The following is a 24,458-nucleotide window of genomic DNA, read 5'->3' as shown; positions in this document are numbered from 1 at the left end:
CAAATATATATGTAAAACTAATATTAAAACACTTGTAATGGAGATTATTATTATTATAATAAATTAGAATAATAATAAACAATATTATTGATTATTCATGATATGTTAAAACAATAATTTATTAACTTTTCATTATAAACAAACTAATTTTTTACTGATGAAAATGATACCTCTACACGTTACATTTTGCATTTTACATTTATCCAACATTTAATTTAATTTATTTATATTTATATACTTATTTTTCTATATATATTTTCTCAACATTTAAGAAATGTTGACATACATTTTTACATTACAATCGCACATCTCCCTATACTAAATTATATTACACCTACACAACTCCCCCATACTAAATTAAACTAAACTAAATTATGTTAAACCTACACAACTCCCCTATACTAAGTTAAATCCATATACTAAATTAAACTAAATTATATACACACCTCTCGCCACAATCAATATTACACTATGAAAAATCAGTCCTACACTATTTCATATTGTTGCTATTATTACCAAATTAAACTAAACTATATACACATTTCTGGACACAATCAGTGTTACACTATGAAAAATCAGTCCTACACTATTTCATATTGTTGCTATTATTTCATATTGTTGTTTGTTGTGTGCTATCAATTCTACACTATTTCTCCGAAGCCGTTGGAAAACTCCCCAAGGTTTCGTGAAGACTCCAAGGCTTTGCACAGGTTTGGCTAATGAGATCGTCGCAAGTCTTTCAAAAACTAAAGGACTTGAGACGCAAGTCTTTCAAAAACTAAAGGACTTGAGACGCAAGTCTTTCAAAAACTAAATGACTTTAGAGGCGCGTTCCTGAGTGTTAGATCAGAGCATACATAACACACAGCGGATTTATACTCAGAGACAGACAAATGGAGAAACAACAAGATTACTCAATCAGCAACAGCGGAATAGATAAAACAATCACTGGAAAACAGAAATCACTTTGCATTACATAACAGGGTTGGACCTTGGCTTGCTTTCCTTAGCCAGAGAAATTACAAATTTATAGAGGAAGAAGAAGGATCTAGATTCATGTATGTTATTCAGATGGAGATCTGGAATGATCTAGAAATTAATGGCGGTGTAGAAAGATCTAGAAACTATTGGCGGTGTAGAAAGATCCAGAATCCTGCATGTGATTCTAGAAACTATTGGCGTTGTAGAAGGATCTAGAATCCTGCATGAATTTGGCTTCACACTTAATATTCTCCCACTTAAAACCAAATATGAATCAAGTCACACCGAGTCCTACCATGCCTCTACATATCTCATGTTTATTTCATGGTAGAATCTTAGTGAGCATATCAGCAGGGTTCCTATCTGTATGGATATTTTCCAAGGATTATTTTTCTTCCTCCAACACATGCCGAATCCAATGGTACCTGAAGTCAATGTGATTGGTTTTTGAATGAAATGCTGGGTTTTTTGCCAAGTGAATGGCATTCTGACTATCACAATATAACACATACTTGTCCTGCTTTATTCCTATCTCTCCTAGGAATCGCTGCATCCACAACATCTTTTTACAAGCTTCTGTTGCAGCTATGTACTCTGCTTCTATTGTAGAGAGGGTTACTATTCTTTGTAGCCTTGAGACCCAAGATACTGCTGCACCTGCAAATGTATACAAATAACCTATAGTGGACTTTCTGGTATCCATATCTCCAGCCATATCCGCATCTGGTAAATCCTTCAAGCACATTCTCATCATGACCAAAACATAAATAATAATGGCTGGTACCCTTGAGATACCTCAAAATCCATTTTACTACTTGCCAATGTTGTTTGCCTGAATTGGCAAGGAACCTACTCACTACTCCCACAGAATATGCAATGTCTAGTCGTCTACATACCATGGCATACATCAAAATGCCAACTGCTGAAGCATAAAGAATCTTGCTCATCTCTTCTTTCTCTTTGTCATCACTAGGACATAATTCAATACTCAGCTTGAAGTGGGCTGCAAGGGTTGTACCAACTGGCTTGGCATCCTTCATATTAAACCTGTCAAGCACCTTCTTGATATAATTTTCTTGTGACATCCACAACCTTTTGTTTTTCCTGTCATGCATAATCCGCATGCCCAATATCTGTTGTGCTGGTCTCAGATCCTTCATTGAAAATTTGCTACCCAAATATCTCTTCAACCTATTGATATTATTCTTATCATGCCCAACAATCAACATGTCATCCACATATAACAATAATATGATATACTTTCCTTGATCATGCCTCTTGATATAGACACAATGGTCAGCTTCCAAACTCTAAAAACCATGTTATGAATCAAATTTCTTGTACCATTGTCGAGGTCCCTGTTTCAACCCATAGAGACTCTTCTTCAATCTACAAACAAGGCCTTCTTTGCCTTTTTATAGGAAGCCTTTTGGCTGCTCCATATAAATTTCTTCCTCCAATTCACATGAAGGAATGCAGTTTGTACATCTAACTGCTCACATTCTAAGTCTAAAGCAGCAACTAGACCAAGAATGACTCTAATGGATGACATTTTAACAACAGGTGAGAAAATTTCAGTGAAGTCAATACCTTCTTTTTGGGCAAAACTTTTCACCACCAACCTTGCTTTATACCTCTCCTTCTTTTCGTCACTTTCATACTTAATCCTATAAACCCATTTGTTTTGTAGAGCCTTTCTACCTTTTGGGAGGTTTACCAACTCCCAAGTTTTATTTTCCTCCAAAGAGTTCATTTCTTCTTCCATTGCTTTCTTTCATTCTTCACTGTGCTCGACTTTACAAGCTTCTTGAAAACAATTAGGTTCACCTTCATTAGTGAACAAAATATAGTTTGAAGGAAGATACCTTTGTGAAGGCTTATGAGGCCTAGAAGATCTGTGAACCAACTGTGGTGATGCATTATCAGGTTGAATCTCCTGTAAAGCTTCCTGCAAGATTCCTTCTTCTTCTTGTTCATTATTTTTCACTTCTTGTTCTTCATGCTCCTGAATTTGCTACTCATTTTCTTGTATTGGTAGTATGTTTTCCCGCTGCTCCTCAAACCTGTCAATAACCTTCTTGACCTCCAACTCATCTACAATCCTCTTGAACATTTTTGACTCATTAAATATAACATCCCTGCTTCTAATAATTTTATGTTTCACTGGATCCCATAGACGATAACCAAAATCTTCATCTGCATATCCCAAAAAAATGCATTTCATAGATTTATCATCTAGCTTAGTTCTATTTTCTTTGGGAATATGTATGAATGCTTCACATCCAAGGATTTTCAAGTGAGAATAATTCAAATTCTTACCAATCCAAGCTTCTTCAGGGATACCGCCATCCAAGCCTATAGTTGAAGATCTATTTATGAGGTAGCAAGTGGTCCTGACTACTTCAGCCCAAAAATTCTTCTCCAAATTGGAATTGGACAACATACTTCACATCTTTTCCATAATGGTGTGATTCATCCTTTCTGCGACACCATTATGTTGAAGAGTACCACGCACAGTCTTCTCATGCTCTATGCCAAACCTATTACAATATTCCTTAAATGCATTTGAACAATATTCTCCACCATTATCTGTTCTTAAACACTTCAGCAATTTGTTAACCTCTCTTTCAACAACGACATGGAATTTTTGAAATATTCCAAACACTTCACTTTTATTTTTCATAGGATATGCCCAAACCTTCTTAGATGCATCATCTATAAATGTTACAAAATATGATGCTCCTCCTAATGATTTGATGTTAACAAGCTCAAACACATTTGAGTGTACCAATTCTAACACATTTTTCTTTTTGTCATGGGCACCTCTAAGTAATGAAACCCTTCTTTGTCTACCATATATACAATGCTCACAAAAATCAAGATTGTAGGACTTCAAACCTAGTAATAAATTTTTACCAACAAGGATTTTTGAGCCCTTCTCGCTCATGAGATCCAAATGCTTATGCTACAAATCTGTTGAATTTCTTTCATTTGTGACAGCAGCCAAATCTGATTTTCCTATCAGTGTCTTCAATGTGTATAATGTTCTTGTCTTGGGTCCTTTGGCCACGACCAATGCACCTTTGCTAATTTTCCAGCGTCCTTTTCCAAAGTTTGTCGAATAGCCTTCATCATCCAATTGTCCCATAGAGAGTAAACTCACGAGCATTTCTGGTACATGTCTGACCTGTTTCAACAATATATCTTGTCCATCTTTCATCTTGATTTGAACATCTCCCACTCCAACAATATTGCAAAAATGATTATTCCCCAAATGCACTCTACCATAATCACCAGGATTATATGAAACAAAACTATCTTTGCATGTGGTTACATGGTGAAATGCCCCAGAGTCAAGGATCCAATCAAATCCACTGCTAGATGTATATACACATGCATCCTCTACTAAAATAATAAACAACAAATCACCATCTGTGGCTACAGCAGTAGCCTCACCTTCATTTGTGCTGGATGACTTGTGATTTGTACTAAACAGTCTGTGTCCTTTTGTCCTTTCTTCCATAATCTTCATGTGCCCGAGTTTGCCACAATGAAAGCAGATGATTCTGCCTCTCCTTGATTCTGATCGTCCTCTTGATCTTGATCGCCCTTGTCGGCCTTGATCCATTATCCTACCACGATCAGCTAGAGCTAAAGCTTCTCCTCCCTGGTTTTCCGCCACTGACTTGCATCACAGTTCCTCATTCATTAAACTGTCACTGACATCATCAAACTTCGAGGTCCCTGTAGTTGTTGAAGTGCTCATAGCTACAATTAAATTTTCTCAGCTGTTTGGCATAAAACACATTAGCAAAATAGCTCTAATTTCATCATCTAAAATGATTTTAACAGAAGTAAGTTGATTAGTAATAATATTAAATGCATTCAAGTGCTCAGCGACTAAAGCACCCTCCTTCATCAAGAACACTTTGTTTAATGTTGTGTTCTTCTCATATAGATCATGGAGCTTCTTCCATAATGCTTCAGCGGTTTTTTCTCCGGACACATTGAAATACACGTTCTTTGCTAAATATTAGCGGATTGTTGCAATCGCCTTTCTATCTAACGTATTCCACTCTTCATTTGTCATCGATGAGGGTTTCTTTGTTGTGCCCTTAATCGGCAAACATTGATCCTTCAAAATCAATGTATCCTCCATTTGTGATTTCCATAGGGCAAAATTAGCCCCGCTCAACTTCTCCATATATGTAATTGTTGCTTCCATTCCCCCAAAACACAAAAAACTCCATTTAAAAATAAAACTTTAATTATTACTTTTAAAATTTAGTAATAATGACCTTCCTCCTTTTAAAATACCCTTTTCAAAATTCTTGCTTCCTTTTCAAATATACTTTTCAAAATTCCAACATATAATTATATATGTTTCATAATAAATATAAAAACATATATAATGTTTTAACCTTTTCACGTTTCACACATACATATGTTGGTTTGAGAAAAAACTTGACGTATATGTTGGTTTGAGAAAAAACTTGACGTATACGTACGAGCTTGATGTAAAAAAAACTTACAAACACCACGTTTCAACTCCAATCTCCACAGATATCTACGTTTCAAACTCCAGCAACACATACAGATCTCCATGTTTCAAACTCCAGCAACACGTTTCAACATAGATCCACAACCTTGTGTTTCTTACTGCAACTGTCTTTTAGTTTCAACGTTCCTCAACTATTTCCTAGACAGATCCTTCAACAGCTCCAGGGGTAACAACCAACGTTTTAACGAACGCTGCCAAAGTAAGGCAATGGCACTAAACAGCTTGCACAGTGGATATTCGACCCTCCAGAGTAAGGCAATGGCACTAAGCAGCTTGAACAGTGGATATTCGACCCTAGCTCTGATACCAATTGTTAGATCAAAGCATACATAACACACAACGGATTTATACTCAGAAACAAACAAATGCAAGTTTGACCTTGGCTTGCTTTCCTTAGCCAGAGAAATTACAAATTTATATAGGCAGAAAAAAGATCTAAATTCTTGTATGTGATTTAGATGGAGATCTAGAATGATCTAGAAACTAATCGCAGTGTAAAAAGATCTAAAAACTATTGGCGGTGTAGAAAAACCAAAACCCTGCATGTGATTTTACAAACAATTGGTGGTGTAAAAAAACCCAAAACCCTGCGTGTAAAAAAACCCAAAACCCTGCATGTAAAAAAACCCAAAACCCTGCATGTGATTCTACAAATTTATATAGGCAGAAAAAAGATCTAAATTCTTGTATGTGATTTAGATGGAGATCTGGAATCATCTAGAAACTAATGGCAGTGTAAAAGGATCTAAAAACTATTGGCGGTGTAAAAAAAACCAAAACCCTGCATGTGATTTTACAAACAATTGGTGGTGTAAAAAAACCCAAAACCCTGCGTGTAAAAAACCCCAAAACCCTGCATGTGATTTTACAAACAATTGGTGGTGTAAAAAAACCCAAAACCCTGCGTGTAAAAAGATCTAGAATCCTGCATGTGATTCTAGAAAATGTTAGCGGTGACACTTAACACTGAGATACTCAAAAGTCTTTTAAAAACTAAAAAACTTTGAAACAAGAACATGGCCCCTTTTTCTTTGAGACTTGAGACAGGAATTTGACTTCACACTTAACACTGAGATACTGATAAGTCTTTCAAAAACTAAAAGACTTTGAGACAGGAACATAGCCCCTTTTCCTTTGCCTTCGTCTTGACCAACTCAATACTTGAGACAGAATTCTCCCTTGTCGTTTGCGTGTCAAGAATTTTCTGCTCCTTGGAGTCCTAGATTGTTCGAAACCCATCTTTTAGAACTACTATCTAATGTGAGCTCGAGATAGCCCTATGTATCTTCAATGTCGGATTGTTCGAAACCCATCTTCTAGAACTCTCTTGTATGAGCTCGAGCTAGCCCCCTGAATCTTCAATGTCGGATCCTTCGAGTTCCATAATCAATAATAATGTGGACCCTAGATAGAAGAAACCACAAGTTCTTTAACGATGGTTCGTACACGTGTAAACACCCTATTCGCTCCTCCATCATTGTTTATCTCCAAACTCAATGAACAATTCAATTTAAAGGCGTTTAAACCAAGACAATACAGACATGGATCCAATACAGCATATTTATAAAAGAGTTGTTTTTAATGTGATTTTTTGGTAGAAAGTCGTTGTTTTTAATATGATCGTTTAATGTGATTTTTTAGATTAGAGTTAGTGTCAAAATATAGCAGAAAATTTTAAGTAAAATTTTAATGTGTTATTTATATTGTTTTTTTGTTGTATATATAAATTCAACACTTTGAAATATTCTTATTTAAACTGGTTTTTTGACCATATATATATGTATTCAGTGCCTTTTTTTTTTGAAAAAAAATCTTGAAAAACTCCTGAAACACTTTGAGTGTATAGAGATTATCCATAAAATACTTAAAATTTTGTTGTGTTTTACACTGATTTTTTTTGCTATATATATAGATTTAACATCTTAAAATATTCTTATTTAAATTAGTTTTTTGACTGTATGTATTCAAGGGCTTTTCTTGAAAAGCTCCCAAAACACTTTGACCTATAACTTTAACTTTTTACTGGATTTTTCTGGATTTTAGAGAAATTAAACTTCTTGACAGGGTGGAACCAACCACCACATATCAATGACTTCACATCCCAGACTTCACATCCCAGACGTCCCAGACGTACAATTTGTATTAAAAAAAAAACTTCACATCCCAGACGTACAATTTGTATTAAAAAAAAAACTTCACATACCGGACGCACAATTTGTATTAAAAAAACCAAAAAAACCAAATATCAATGACTTCACATCCCGGACGCACGATTTGTATTGAAAAAATAAATAAATAATTAGTGTAATCTAGTTCCAGCAAGTATAGATGATTTTTTTACTTTTCTCGTCATCGAGAGGTAAGTCAAAATAGTTGAAATTAACTGGATGATGCCATTTACCTCGATTCAAATTGAAAGTTATAATTCCCATAATCAAGACAATCAGGTTAATATAACTGAATCAGGGCTTTATATGAATTAATGAATATAATAATATAAAATCAGGTTAATATAACTGAATCAGGGCTTTATATGAATTAATGAATATAATAATATAACTGAATGAGGTTAATGAGGTTAATATAATTTAAGGAACTGAATCAGGTAAATGTAATTTAATGAATACGTACATCTCAAAGAAATCCTTTGAGCTAAACCCAACAAAGAAAATCTTCAAAAATTTTCATCCTTAAGCCGGCAAAATAGCCACCCAAACAAAGATGTCGAGCGAGACAGAATGATATTCATACAAAATAACCCACCCATAAACTTGAATAATCTCCATCCACTCGTAATTCACAACACTCCAAACATTAAACCTAATCCATCAAAATTGTAAAATATACATTTTCATAAATTAAAATACTAAAATTATACATTTTATAAATAAATAAATAAAAACACTAAACATTCTGTTCTCTAATAGAATTTACAGTAGACTAGCGTTCTCCATTTGAGAGGAAGGCGGAAGCTCACAAAAAACTACACACATCCACACCTTTCAAAATTAATTATATTAACCCATGGAGTACAGATCCTGAAACTCTTTTTTGCAAACTGGATGAAACAAGTTTGCAGAAAAAGCAGTTGCAGATGATGGAAGGATTCAACATGGTCTAATTTTTGTAAAAGTCATCATATGCAGCAACCTTTCAACTGGTTTGAAACTTTCAACACACCCTAATAATGTTATTAACAGCAAAAAAGTGAGTGCTCGCTCCCTTACAATTGGTTGAAAAGGAAAATACGATTCTTTATTAATATATAGCAATAAGTTTTATAAACCTTTTAAGCATTGCCATATAGCTTAATCCCACTGAAAAACACATTACAAGGCACTCAAACAAAATTTATACTAGCATCATCACAAAAAATAAGCTGAAAGTTCCTAGAAGGTGCCATCATTCACCGTCTAATCTTGCATTAGCTCATCATCGTCTATTTCTTCAATTTTCATTTTCTTTACTGCCTGGGATGCATCAGCATTAAAATAGGCAGAATTCGGAATTTCTATCAAGATATCCGATTTTGCACCAGTCTTTTGGTTAACGATTCCCCCATGCTTGTCCACGCGATAAGATAATGTCTGCTGCTCAGGCACTGCATCAATGTATACTGTACTGTTCTCATCAATCTCCCCACTGATGAGCATCCGAGATAGCTGAGTGACAACTTTTCTTTCCAACCATCGTCGCAAGGGGCGAGCACCATAAACCTGCAAGGACCACGTTACCACGTTATCCATTTAGAGGTTTTAAACGAGAATCCCCAATTAGGTCTTACATTTTACTCACTAATTTTGATCTAAATTGCCCGTAAAGCACAAAGGCTAATAATGATCCTGCCTGCTTCACTAATATTAACAAGTAAACAATGCATTAATTTGTATTAACCGGCAAACGCAATAAAAACGTCCCTTTACTATATACTTTGAACTAAGTTGGCCGAGTACGCAGAGACAGGCAGCACCCCATTTTTAAAGTTCAAGGTGCGGGGAAAATGTTAAAATTTAAAGAACAGAACTGAAATTTATATCGATGGGTTCCATACAGAAGGAAGAAAATCATGTGAAAATTGAAAAATCCAAAACTGAATGTGAAAATTGAAAATCTCAGAAAGCAACTCTGTAAACTGAAGCGTTCACAGCTCTTAAAGATCAACCGTTGGCCACCACCACCAACTGCCAACAAAATATCAGACTAAAATTACTCCCTAGACAGGTTCACGCAAAATATCTGACAGACCTTTGAAAATGCAAATAAGACATAAAATCTGATCATTGGGCATGAAGGACTCCAGTTAGACCCTTCATAATGAAAATTCTAAGCATCAAATCAGACAATATAATAATTTCAGATTGTTTCAAGGTGAGGTACATCAAATTTGGTCAGAGGCACCTTCCCACTACCGAACACGCGCTGTATCACCCGGGATGGGGAGACGTTTCTGGAATATGGATCAAGTCCCACGGAACAGGGAGGAGCATCCCCGGGAAACGGAAATGCAAAGACATGACTACTGGGATCGGGAACACATCACCTGGCAAAACAGACTCTGAATAAGAAACTGAAACAAAGAGATTGTTTTACTTCCAGGATGATAGGCTTCCCGAAGGGCAATATACAAAGCTCAGTCCCCACTTTTTAAAATCATGGTAGGAGGGAACATCAAGATATTTATATTTTTTGATGTATGAATAATTAAAAATACCTGGAATTTATATCAATAGGATTCTTTCACTAATTATGTGAAAGTTTGTATGAAGAACATTATGTGAAAATCAAAATGAAGAGCATCGAAATTGAAAATCGGAAAATCTGAAACTGAAAGCGAAAATTGAGAGAATTGAAAATCTGAGAAAATGAAATTGTAAACTGAAAAGTCCTGCTCTTTTAATATTCACTGTTGGCCACCACCACGACCAAAACTCTGCAAAACATCAAACTCCTAGAATAACTTTCCACACAGGTTTATATGACAGGGCATGGAAAATAGAAATCAGAGCTTGAATAAAATCATTGTACATGAAGGACACCGAGCAAACATTATGAATGACAAATACCAGGCATCAGAATAGAACATATAAATCGCAATTCTATATTGTTTCAAAGGGAGGTAAGTCGAATTTAGTCAGGGAACCCTCCCATAACATCTCCTACGATGTGGAGACATGTTTCCAAGGAGTGGGTCAAGTCCCCTGCAATAGGGAATGGGAGAAGCGACTCGTGAAGGAGATGCAGTGTCAAGTTTATTAGGGTCGGGGGCACATGCCCTGGCAAGTTAGACTGAATAAAAAAAAAACAAAGTGATTACTTACAGGATCATAGGCTTCCTGAAGAACAAGATCCAGAGCAGCATCTGTAACCCCTAAAGCAACACCTCTCTCTGCAAGACGAATTGCTACATCTTTCATCTGTAGTCTAACAACTTTCTTGAGCTCATCATGAGAAAGAGGATCAAATACAACTATCTCATCAAGTCTATTCAATAACTCTGGCCTGAAATGTCTTCTAACCTGCAACAATATTCAAAGGCATGTCAAACCACCGCAGCCAACTTCGTGATAAAATTATATAAAAAAGATGCATACACAGAGCCCGGGAATGCGTGCGCATACTTCTTGCATGACGTTCTCTCTTGCGGATTTTATTGTTGTGTGGCCAGACAATGCAGCAAGCAAGTGTTCTGCTCCAAGGTTGGATGTCATGATAATGACTGTGTTTGAGAAGCTAACTGTCCGACCTTGTCCATCCGTAAGTCTACCATCATCAAGCATTTGAAGCAAAGTGTTGAAGACTGAAGCGTGTGCTTTCTCAACTTCATCAAAAAGAACAACACTATAGGGTCTTCTCCTTACTGCTTCTGTCAGTTGCCCCCCTTCTTCATATCCAACATAACTGCCATTACAACATCAAACCATTTTAGTACATTACAACAACAAATCGAGCAAAAATATAAATACAACTATACCAAAAAAGGCGTCTTGCTGTCAACCAATTGAGTGTCTGGCTATCAACCAATCTCAATTAGAAACATCTAGCTGTTCACATACCCAGGAGGAGCACCTATGAGCCTTGCAACTGAATGTTGCTCCATATATTCAGACATATCAATACGGACCAGCAGATTTTCATCATCAAACAATTGAGCTGCAAGAGCCTTTGCAAGTTCCGTTTTGCCAACTCCAGTGGGCCCCAAGAATAGGAAAGATCCAGTCGGCTGTTGAGGTCTTCCAAGTCCAGCCCGCGATCTTAACACAGCTTCGGCAACCGCTTGAACCGCCTCATCTTGTCCAACAACTCTTTCATGCAACCTCTCTGCCAGACCTATCAGTCGCTCCTTTTCATTCTGACCAAGTCTTGTAACAGGGATACCAGTCCAGCGACTCACAACCTGCATTCATCACATAGTCATGTATCATGAACATCAGACACTATAGCTCTCATTGGGTTGTCAACATAAATTCTGTCAATCATATTCAATGGAAGGTATGTACAGATACTTCGTTCAACGTACCTCTGCAATCTGATCAGGTCCCACACTCTCTGTTAACATGAGATTTTCTCCCATCCCAGCTTCTTGTCTAGCAATTGCAGTCTCTATTTCTTGAAGGGCCCCATATTGAAGATCTGCAACTCGTGCCAAATCCATCCTACGCTTTGCTTCTTCCAAAGTAATCTGCAATTCCTCACGTTTTTGCTTCAGTCGCCGGATTTCATCTACCCTCTCTTTTTCTTTTTGGTATTTCATTTTCAACGGTTGCAACTTATCTCTCAAATCATCAAGCTCCTTGTGAACCTATAAGAATCAGAAAAGAAAAGAAAAGAAAATGAGTTATTTAAAGGTTATGATACTAACGGTTCTTACCGACCAACAATTTTCACTCTGTAAACTACAGTGAACACCCCTACATATAAAGAATTTTCAATAGACATCTTTATATCAGAGAATCCCCATCATAATAAAAATGCCTACAGACTGATCACTGATCAGAAAGACAGCCAAGAAAATGCAATAAGGTTATCTCAAGTACAAACCTCAGCCAAACGAGCTTTACTAGCCTTATCTTTCTCCTTTTCAAGGGCATGCAACTCAACTTCTAGTTGAATCCTTTTCCTTTCAAGGGTGTCAATTTCTTCAGGTTGACTATCTAGTTGAACTCTTACATTTGCACATGCTTCATCCACAAGATCAATTGCTTTGTCTGGAAGATGTCGCCCTGTTCAGACAAACGGATTATAATGATTTTCAAAACGCCTCAGAGGAGTTCTTGATCTCTCAAGAATTAAGAGCAGAATATAATACCCCAAATGATCAAGTAATAAACACTACTTTTGGGATAATTCACACATATTGTAACTTATTCCACCCATAATAGCCAGGTATCAACTTACCGGTGATATATATACTTACCAGTGATATATCTACTTGATAACTGGGCAGCAACTACAAGTGCTCTGTCCAATATTCTCACACCATGATGACCTTCGCACTTTTCTTTTAAACCACGAAGGATACTAATAGTGTCTGTCACACTAGGTTCAGCTACATAAACCTGCCCCATAATATCAATAGCAACAAATTTATTAAAACCACTAGAAGCGTGTGAACAGCCATATTAATACGTCTAATAACCCGACTAAGCACTCACTTGCTGGAATCGTCGCTCAAACGCAGCATCTTTCTCCACATACTTCCGGTACTCTTCCAGAGTAGTTGCTCCAATGCACCTAAGTTGGCCCCGAGCAAGCATCGGTTTAAATAAATTGGCAGCATCCATTGATCCCTCAGTACGCCCTGGAAACAAAACAAAATTCAATTCGACACAATTACTTCACAACCAAAGCTTAAAACCAATCACTTAAAAGGACGTTTAATCAATCAAGGCTAATAACATATATAATATTTGCTAGATCGAAAAATTGAATCGTAAGCAACCAAGATAGGTTTCTCTTACCGGCACCCAGAACCAAATGGATTTCGTCAATAAACAGAATAACTTTTCCATGAGCTTCTTCTACCTCTTTCAAAACAGATTTAAGTCGCTCTTCGAATTCGCCTCTGTATTTGGCACCAGCCACTAGAGCTCCCATATCCAAAGCTATCAATCTCACTTCCAGCAAATTGCTGTTTAAAACCATTTGAAAAACAAAATGAATTAGCGGCTCTACCAAGCTTGCATTCTAAAGATAATCCCGCAACCCTAAGTCCACCAACACACTGTACCAGCTCGGACCCACAAAAGTCCCCAAATTTGGGGTAGGCAACCTACAAACCAAAATTTGCTAACAATATTTATTTGTGTGCGTGCAAAAGAGCTTACCTCGGTACATCCCCTCGAACAATTCTTTGTGCCAGCCCTTCCACCACAGCAGTCTTTCCAACACCAGGCTCTCCAATGAGCACAGGATTGTTCTTGGTCCTCCGAGACAAAATTCTAACTACTCTCCGAATTTCTTCATCTCTACCAATGACAGGATCAAGCTTCCCAGCATCTTCAACCAAATCGCGGCCATATGTTTTCAAGGCCTGAAAATTAGTATCACCAGACGCAGTATCTACCTTTTTGCCCTCTCCTCTGAGCTTCTCCACTTCGGATTTCACTCTGGCTATACTCACACCTGCCTCTCTAAAGCAATCTGAAACCTGGGAGTCTTCTAGCACTCCAAGAATAAGATGATCTACTGCCAAATGAGTGTCCCCCTTGCTCTTTTGTGAAGACTGAGCACGCCTGATGGACTTTATTAACGAAGTGTTAGGAGGAATACTGTCGGGGGCAGGATCTTGGGATGGGAGTTTCTTCAGGGCCTGTCGAAGGACTCTCTGTACTGCTTCCACAGTTTCCTCTCCACCTGTAGCAGATGAAATCGCTTGACGGAGAATACCTCCTTTGTCCTCGGTAAGAGCTATGGCCAGATGTACAGGAGTGTACTGGGCGTGACCACATTCTGTAGCGATCTCTAGACCCGCGGCTAGAGCCTCATTTGTTTTGTGTGTAAATTTCTCGGGATTCATTTTATATTGCGCTCTGTGAAATCGATTTTGTGCGGTATTATGGAGATCCTTTTCTCTTCCTTGCACCTACTGCATCATCAGCCAGAAATTGATCAGCATTACAAACAGGAAATATAATCTTTAGCATTGCAGGAAAAGCTTGACAAACGCCGGAATATGAAAAGATTTATAAAAACGGCAAAATAATCGGATAAAATTCGCGAATAAGATGTGATCAGACAATTCTACATTCAAACTCATACAAATTACAAAAATTCCAAGGCTTCGATAAGAGAAACAAAAGGTAAAGATTTCCAAAGGATTGCCATCAAACTCCACTCAGGAATGCCAATTACAGTATTCACTCGAAAATATCAACAATAACGTAAATACCCACAATCAGTCACAAGAATAAATCCTGATTTAGCGAAATATATTAAAACTTAAAAGCTAGAACCCTAGAACCCATGTTGTCATACATTTGGAGGAATGGCATGGATGATAGCGCGATCAAAATCCGAACCCATGTTGTCATACATTTGGAGGAATGGCATGGATGATAGCGCGATCAAAATCCGAAATCGCACTTCCTAAGTTCAAAAAATTACTTCCTAAGTTCAACAAATTATAAATATTGTGCAATGAGGCGATAAAAACTACCTCAACCAAGAGACAAAAACATATTGAAGACTTCCTAAGGATTCGTATCAGACTCCGCCCTTAAACCCCAAATTACATTTTCCGCCAGAAAACCTCCAAAATAATGCAGATACGCATAAATTACCCTGCATTTCTACCATTTTTGGCCTAATCTATCAACCTCCCGCGCGAAAATTTTCAAACACCAGAACATACAAAGTAACTCTAAACGTTTTGCTTAGAATGTCGACAGAGGCTACGTTCTGGAATAAACTCTCAAATCCATAAATGACAAGAAAATGTCATCGAGTAATTCACATTCTGCGAGCAAAAATTGAAACGCACTACAGCTTTCAATTGAAGGTTTTAAAAATAAACACACCCACACAATAACCCTGCATTTCTAAGATATTCCCCCTAATTTAACAGTATTCCGCGAACCATAACAAAAGGCGCGTGCATACTAGATCAGGTACTAAAGTTCCTTGTTGAGGATTTTCTAAAATCCAAATATCTAGACACTAAATCTTTTGTTCCTTTTAACTGATCCATACAAATACCCTGGACAAACCTAAGAGAAATAACGGGATTCGAAATGAAAACCTATAAATCCAAAAAACATACCACAGCATACCTCTTAGGAAAACTTTCAAGAAACAGTGTGCTTACAGCGCAGATTCTTGAGCTTCACTATCTGAAAATCGCCGAATGAAAGCAAGCCAGTTATACTTTAGATTTGCACCATTGAATCGAAAGAAAGGAGAATTTAATACTCGCCGATTGGGATTACCAGGCCAACGACCCTCACTGCAGAAAGGTAGCAAAGGATAATCGAGATGTTTTGAGAGCGTTCTGGTAGGTTCCAGAGGCTACAATCTTCCAGTAACACTGGCTAGACACGTGTCGGTAAGTTAATGTGACAGGTTTAAGGGTTTTTTTTTTTTTAATTATTTATAACCTTTCGTATCAATTTATAAACATAAAGCATTACACTATAATGTAGAAGTAGTTACAGGAGCGTTTTGGGTTATGATTGTGACCAACGATGCGACAGGCCTTGCATTTATCCATAAAATACGATCTTTTAATAAAATATATATTTGCATTTTTTTTTTTTTTAAAAGGTGGAATCAACATTGATAGAGCCATTTCTGGCTGCTGTTCGCAAATGTCAGTGGAAGCATCACAATTATCAAGGAAAACAAGGTCATCTGGAATAATCCGCTGGTGGTCCAAAGGGCATCACAGTTATCAAAGAAAACCACGCCACTTGGAATAATCAGCTGGTGGTCCAAAGGGAGCAGGGTTTCGCTCTTGCCAATTTCCTTAAACGAGCTCTTAGCCAAGCAAAAGTAGTTTTAAGACATACTCCAGGCCCAATATATACCATTTTCTTTATCTTAAAACACAATAATTTTAAAATATATATATATATATATATATATATGAGTTTTTAAATATATTTTTTAATTTCATTATTTAAAAATCAGAGAAAATAATTACAAATTATGTTTTGATAGATCCTTTCATAAAATATATTAATGCCATTACCTTTATCCTTGAAACACAATATTTTAATAATAGTAATAATAAAAAATTTACCTATATAAAAAATAAACAAATATATATATATATATATATTGATTTAATTATTAAATATAATTTTATTTTATTTTATGTTATATTTTATTTAAAAAAATGAAACTTTTTGAAATTATATTATATATAAATGTGTGATAATTATTTTAAATTTATGAATTTAGGAGTGTGTAATTTATATAAAGTTTTGGGAACATATTTTTGGTGATAATTATATTAAAAATTATTTGTCCACTTCGAATCACTAATGCAGTTCATTGTAATAACAAGATAGTGAGAACACTTGTAACAATAAGATAGTGAGAACACTTTTTTTTTAATTCAGGATAGAAATAAAATATTAAAAAATTTTAATTAATTTTTTAATTTTTAAAGTTTTTATTCATGATAGAAATAAAATATTAAAACATTTCAAATTTTTTTTTTAAGTTTTTATTATTCGGTTACAGGAGGAGCGCATGGCTTTCCAACAAGAGGAATAAAGCTCGTACTCTTTTCAGCTTCCTTTTTTTACATTTGGTATAGTGAGCTTTTGCTGCTAATTTCCCTAGCTAGAAGATACAAACAAACTGCTGTAAAATAAAGCAATAAAACATGACTCTTTAAGGGATTGGTTCCCAAAGGGTTTCCTTGTCTCTGAGAATAGTGCCGGCATCTTAGTGAACTGCCTTGTTTGCCTTAATGACAGCTTCTTTGTTATTGTTTCTTAAAACATGAAAGCAATTCAGATTTAGGGACCATCTTAGTGAACTGCCTTGTTTGCCTTAATGACAGCTTCTTTGTTATTGTTTCTTAAAACATGAAAGTAATTCAGATTTAGGGACTTTTTCATGCCTTTGATCCTTGTAATTATCCTTGTTAGTTGCAGATTTGCTGGGTTGGAATTGTTCACCACTGCTTTTATGATAACTTGGGAGTCTCCAAAGACATTTTCCTCCTCAAGTCCCCGCTCTTTGAGGAGTTTGATACCTTGGAAGAGGGCCATCGCCTAAGCTTGTATGCTTGAGGAATGGCCTAATCCCCAAGCAAATCTGTGTGAAGAAGAGTCATCTAGATTAATGATAAGCCCTTCCGTGCCAGTAATTCCTGGATTCCCTTTTGCTGCCCCATCAAAGAAGAGAGAAGGAAGTGGTTGATTGGACAGCCAGTACTGAAAGTGTACATTCTTCATTATTATCATCATTATTATTTTGATTTTTTTATAATTGTTTTATCAAAATCAAATATGTATTATAATAATGAATGAGCGTTTAATAATACATATATTTTTAATTTCTATTGATATATTACAAAATTACCAAGGTCATGATTTGTTCTTTGTTTTTTTGCTTACTCCTTGGAAACTATGCTAAAGATAGAATAATTGTTTATCAAATTGTTGTAGTGGCTGCAACAACCCCTTAAATTTTTGACATTCTAAAAATTTGGATCCCCGTATCTTGAAATCCTCATAAGGTGCATTCCAATGGTTATCCTAAGTCTATATGTCCTCAAGCTTCTCCTAAGTCTTCTTATTGGCCTAAAATCTGCCCAAAAGAAATGGAGATTAGATTTGTAGTAATTGCATTATGTCGCAAACTAAATTACAAATTATGTTTTGATAGATCTTTTCATAAAATATATTTATGTCATTACCTTTATTCTTGAAACACAATAATTTAATAATAATAATAATAAATTTTACCTATATATAAAATAAACATATATATATTAATTTAATCATTAAATATTATTTTATTTTATGTTATATTTTATTTAAAAACATGTAACTTTTTAAAACTATACCATATATAAATGTGTGATAATTATTTTAAATTTATGAATTTAGGTCTATGTAATTTATATTAAGTTTTTGAAACATATTTTCAGTGATAATTAAACTAAAAATTATTTGTCCACTTCAAATCATTAGTGTTGTTCAAATCATTAGTGCGGTTCATTGTAACTACAAGATGGTGAGAACACTTTTATTTTTTTTAATTCAAGATAGAAATAAAATATTAAAAATATTCAATTAATTTTTTTATTTTTTTAAAGTTTTTATTCATGATAGAAATAAAATATTAAAGAATTTTAATTAAATAAACTATATTAGTTTTAGTGTACGTTCTTCATTATTATCATCATTATTATTTTGATTTTTTTATAATTGTTTTATCAAAATCAAATATGTATTATAATAATGAATGAGTGTTTAATAATACATATATTTTTAATTTCTATTGATATATTACAAAATTACCAAGGTCATGATTTGTTCTTTGTTTTTTTGCGTACTCCTTGAAAACTAGACTAAAGATAGAATAATTGTTTATCAAATGGAGTAGTCTACCTAGGCGGTAGAATGGCTGGTTTTCCGTCACCGGCCAGAAAATCGTCCAGTTCCGGCCACTGGCAATCCCTCCGCCCTCCGCCACCTCCCCTAACTTCGCCACCCTCCTTCTCCGCAACCCTCCCCTGGCAATCTGACATTCCCTGCCAAATCGGATCGCAGCTGGAGGGCCTGACATCCCCTGACAGATTGGGGACGAGTTGGAATTGCAGCCGCAGAGTATTATTGCCAGTTCCAATTCGAATTGAGGAAATGGTCACCCGCGCGCTACTCACTCACCTTCCTCTTCGACTCGGCTCTTCCCGCTCTGCAGCTCGCCACCCAGGTACTCTTCGGTGAACCTGTTAGCATCCTCTGTTAACTCGTTGGCCAGTCCTTGGGATCAGTAATTTTATATTTCCTGAGTAGGGTTCGAGCTCAATTCTTGCCAAATCTATCTGCGCGCCTACTCTATTTCACATGGCCGATTTCTTTGGCCCTTCCTGTAACTATGACGAATGCAATGGTGTCATGGAGTCCGAGGTCAGCGGATGTGGATATATGGAAGCTGTTATCCCGAAGCGCGTAATGAACAAACTCTTGGCGTGGCTCCATGCCAATTTAATTGCTTCTATGCAGAATCATTTCAGGAAAGTTACCAGGGCCATGATCTCTTCTCCGGGCTTCAATGACAATGTGAATGATTACTGTGCCTTGCTTTTGGATCAGGCCACATCTACCATACCGGAACTGAGAGCGGCCATGTTTATACCTGGAGCCAAGCACCGCGCTTTAAACGTGATTAAAATGCAGGTAAAGCAGGGGCTGGTTTTGCTGCTGGTTGGGAGTGGCGAAAACTATAATGACGCCAAGGCCTTTGTAGATCTGTATGTTACAGACACAGTTTAGCCAAATAATTAAATGCTACCGGGACTCGAGGTCTGAAACATAATGTAATGTAGTGTTGTAAGCTGTTATGCGGTTTTGTGACTCATCTTTGCTCCGGTAAAGCGGGCAGTGGGGGCCGAAACAACCGGGCAGATAAAACTGTAATGCCGTGAAAATATTTTCATTGTTAGTTCTCCTTTGTCTGAAAATTTTGTGTCATCTAAGTAGGTAGGGAAATTTCAAATGATAAATAACGATTTAATTCAGTGCTGGTTCAGGAATTTCAGTTCGAATCTACTGAGTTAGGGAAATTTCAAATGATAAATAACGATTTAATTCAATTATGGTTCAGGAATTTCAATTCGCATCTTCTGAGTAGGGAAATTTCAAATGATAAATAACGATTTAATTCAGTTCTGGTTCAGGAATTTCAGTTTGGATCTACTGAGAGAAGTTTATTTTGAAAATACTTTTAGAAATTTCTTTAACAGAAATCGACCAGAAATTCACTATGGTTGAACTATTGTTTCTAAATAGATAGGGAAAGTTGAACAAGAACACAATTTTAATAGAATAAAAGCAAATGGATGCCAAAACTATGCGGGCGAGCCCTAACAATGAAGGCTTCAATATAATACAATGCAAGCCAAGAGATGTGCACTAACTAAATACTTAAAATAAATCATGACTTGAAAATATTTGTCTACACTTGAAACTACTAACACAAGTTAACCAAATACTTGGAATGAACCTCCAAATTGACTCATATTTGTCTATGCTCCAAACTACTATTAGAAACAATGTTTCTAAAAGAGAAATAAAATATATTAATTGTGCATTCAAGTTTTCAAATCATAATCCATTACAACATGATGGTTATGAAGATTGGCACATCAAAAACACATCAAATCACTACCACTTGCAAATGTTATTTTTATTAATAAAAAAAAAAATTAAAAAGTTTTATACAATATTATGACCACTACCAATATATAAATAACCTTAATCCAAACTTTTGTACAACATCTTTTCACAATAATAATCATCCGCAATTTCCCTCTCCCCAACTTTATCCAATAGTTGTAAACTCACTTAGTCTACATAGTTACCCAATTGGAATTTATGTAAATATTTTTTCACAATAATAATCATTGGCAATTTCCCTCTCCCCAACTTTATTCAATAGTTCTAAACTCACTTAGTCTACATAGTTACCCAATTGGAATTTATGTAAATCTGTCTTTATAACTTTGCTTTTATTAAAATTAAAAAACTTTAAAAAAATCTTATGTAACAATATTATGACAACTACTGACATATAAACAAAACTAAAGATAAGAGAAACAGAGCACCAATATTAATGCCAGGCCGTATGGAGAGTGCACCAGATGTTTTGAAGCATGTCCACTGGTAGAAGTTACAGACAAAGATGTTGATGAGCCACCATATCCTCCACTCCTTTTGCCTCTGACTTGTTATATAGTTATAATTAACTATTCTAGGTTTTGGAGGTCTTTTGAGCATATTTTTTTATTAAATTTTCCTATAATCTTGCACGAATTTGTTGTAATCACAAGTTTGATATGTGAACTCTACAAAAAGGAGTTCCCTAAGAGTTTTTCAAAGCTTTGAATCCATTTACACATTCAAAAATGGATTTTAAACAACAACAAAGACATAGTTTGACTCCAAAATCTAAGATAGTTAAACAATGCCCTTTACTTGTTGTGTTGAGATTTATTATTTTGGTGATGGCATAAGGGTCTAATGTTTTTGTAGGTTGTTTAAAGAGGTAGTGATAGACTCTTTTCTAGGTTCATAGCAATTTCATAGTGCATCTTTTTGAGCCCTTTGGTCTTAATATACTACTAGCTTATTGGTAAGCAATGATGTTTATTTTGGCATCTTATTCCAATTTATCTATGAAGTTCCTAATTTTATGGATTATAGGAAGGCCATCTCATTAGGAGAGTAATGTGTCTAAGCACAAAGAGTCCACTTAGTATAATATAATTTCCATTTTCTCAATTATTTTAAAGGTTTGAGGATTAATACCAATTCTCTCCTCACTTTGCAAAGGCCCAAGATATTAGGAGAGTCATGTGTAACAGGACTTCCATTAGCTCAATTACTTCAACTCTTTAAGAGAATGAACACCAATTCCTCTTAAATTTTTCATAATTATGATTACTCTAGCACAATATAAACAACAAAAAGTTTCTCTAAAAACACATTACAAAATGTTTAGAAATTTGCTTCTCAATTTAAGTAACCACTCTCAATCATTACCTCAAATCTTAAGATGCCTACTAATTTTGTTCATCTAGAAATTTAACTAATCTAAAAGTGAAAAAAGAAAAGACAACATTATTACATCTCAATAAAATGTTATAATTTACAAAGTAATTAATAATATTAGAATTTCCTATATAAAACAGAGAACATAACAAGCTAATAAATATAAATTTTATAAATATAATAAATTTATACATATAATACATAAAAATTTAACATTTTCTTTTATGAAAAATAAATTACTATCCTTTTTGTAGTTTTACAACGGTGACTATAATGTTATGTTTTATCTTTTATGATACAAATTCGCTATTAAAAAATCCAAAATATCTATCAATTAAACTACTATTAAAAAATAAAAAGTAAACACTTTTTCATATAAATCATCCATAAATATGCTTTCGATAAGTCTGATTTTTTTTGGCAAAGAAAAACAATTGTCCCACCAGACAAATGATGCCGTACTCCATTACACTCTGGTACACTGTTATGTTCATACGACCACATGCATTGTAATGACTTTGCTGAAATGTCAACATTTTAAGAGCCACATGCATTGCATTTTGCAAATAAAAAATAACATAATGAATTGAAAAGGTGATGTTCAGGTTATCTTGATCTATGGTATGTGCTTTCCACTCAGAGTATGCTTTAATATGCTTTAATCAGTCCCGTCATTACTCAAAGTAAGATTTGATTTGTCCCATAATCTGAGTGCCTTCATAGTGAACATACTTTTCCTTTTGAAATTACTTTTTCAGCGAGGCCAAGGTTTAGTTTGACAAACCACCAGGTCGATTTCTGTTATAGAAATATCGAAATTTATTCTCAAAGTAAATTTCTGGTCGATTTCTGTTAAAGAAATTTCTAAAATTATTTTCAAAATAAACTTCTCTCAGTAGATCCGAACTGAAATTCCTGAACCAGAACTGAATTAAATCGTTATTTATCATTTGAAATTTCCCTACTCAGAAGATGCGAATTGAAATTCCTGAACCAGAATTGAATTAAATCGTTATTTATCATTTGAAATTTCCCTAGCTCAATAGATCCGAACTGAAATTCCTGAACCAGCACTGAATTAAATCGTTATTTATCATTTGAAATTTCCCTACCTACTTAGATGACACAACATTTTCAGACAAAGGAGAACTAACAATGAAAATATTTTCACGACATTACAGTTTTATTTGCTCGGTTGTTTCGGCCCCCACTGCCCGCTTTACCGGAGCAAAGATGAGTCACAAAACCGCATAACAGCTTACAACACTACATTACATTATGTTTCAGACCTTGAGTCCCGGTAGCATTTAATTATTTGGCTAAACTGTGTCTGCGTCATTATAGTTTTCGCCACTCCCAACCAGCAGCAAAACCAGCCCCTGCTTTCCCTGCATTTTAATCACGTTTAAAGCGTGGTGCTTGGCTCCAGGTATAAACATGGCCGCTCTCAGTTCCGGTATGGTAGATGTGGCCTGATCCAAAAGCAAGCCATAGTAATCATTCACATTGTCATTGAAGCCCGGAGAAGAGATCATGGCCCTGGTAACTTTCCCGAAATGATTCTGCATAGAAGCAATTAAATTGGCGTGGAGCCACGCCAAGAATTTGTTCATTACGCGCTTTAGGATAGCAGCTTCCATATCTCCACATCCGCTGACCTCGGACTCCATGACACCATTGCATTCGTCGTAGTTACAGGAAGGGCCAAAGAAATCGGCCATGTGAAATAGAGCAGGCGCGCAGACAGATTTGGCAGGAATTGAGCTCGAACCCTACTCAGGAAATATAAAATTACTGATCCAAAGGACTGGCCAACGAGTTAACAGAGGATGCTAACAGGTTCACCGAAGAGTACCTGGGTGGCGAGCTGCAGAGCGGAATTGCAGAGCGGGAAGCGCCGAGTCGAAGAGGAAGGTGAGTGAGCAGCGCGCAGGTGACCATTTCCTCAATTCAAATTGGAACCGGCAATAATACTCCGCGGCTGCAATTCCAGCTCGTCCCCGATCTGTCAGGGGATGTCAGGCCCTCCAGCTGTGATCGGATTTTTTGTCAGGGAATGGCAGGGAATGTCAGGATTGCCAGGAGAGAATGGCAAGGAATGTCAGGATTGCTAGGGGAGGGTGGCGGAGCTAGGGGAGGGTGGCGGAGGGATTGTCGGTGGCCGAAGCTGAACGATTTTCCGACCC

General features: G+C 35.8%; 3 protein-coding genes across 4 annotated transcripts; 1 reads left to right on the top strand and 2 right to left on the bottom strand.

The window, feature by feature from the left end:
- Positions 1-8,954: 8,954 nt before the first annotated feature.
- HSP101 (heat shock protein 101) lies at positions 8,955-16,025 on the bottom strand. 2 transcript variants are annotated; one of them, XM_089417647.1, is made up of 11 exons: positions 15,811-16,025; positions 13,867-14,627; positions 13,501-13,670; positions 13,195-13,340; positions 12,957-13,098; positions 12,581-12,762; positions 12,060-12,341; positions 11,596-11,936; positions 11,161-11,440; positions 10,861-11,058; positions 8,955-9,258 (listed from the first exon to the last, which is right to left on the bottom strand). In XM_089417647.1, the coding sequence occupies exons 2-11, from the start codon at positions 14,556-14,558 to the stop codon at positions 8,956-8,958; spliced, it is 2,736 nt and encodes a 911-aa protein (XP_089273773.1). In that variant the 5' UTR covers positions 14,559-14,627; positions 15,811-16,025; the 3' UTR covers position 8,955. The 2 variants fall into 2 exon arrangements, with proteins under 2 accessions (XP_089273773.1, XP_089273774.1); XM_089417648.1 differs by having other exon boundaries at positions 13,867-14,624.
- Positions 16,026-19,566: 3,541 nt separating this feature from the next.
- LOC149184680 (uncharacterized) lies at positions 19,567-20,164 on the top strand. The gene has a single exon (XM_089418965.1). The coding sequence runs from the start codon at positions 19,567-19,569 to the stop codon at positions 19,993-19,995; it is 429 nt and encodes a 142-aa protein (XP_089275091.1). The 3' UTR covers positions 19,996-20,164.
- A 3,427-nt stretch (positions 20,165-23,591) lies between these two features.
- Positions 23,592-24,085, bottom strand: LOC149184679 (uncharacterized). The gene has a single exon (XM_089415415.1). It carries the CDS (start codon positions 23,991-23,993, stop codon positions 23,592-23,594), a length of 402 nt encoding a protein of 133 aa, XP_089271541.1. The 5' UTR covers positions 23,994-24,085.
- Between the last annotated feature and the right edge of the window lie 373 nt (positions 24,086-24,458).

This window comes from Pinus tabuliformis, chromosome 3_2 (assembly GCF_031772625.1).
Source record: "Pinus tabuliformis cultivar Carrire ecotype Pingquan chromosome 3_2, CPIR1, whole genome shotgun sequence".
NCBI lineage: Eukaryota > Viridiplantae > Streptophyta > Pinopsida > Pinales > Pinaceae > Pinus > Pinus tabuliformis.
This window is presented reverse-complemented; position numbering and strand designations above follow the sequence as displayed.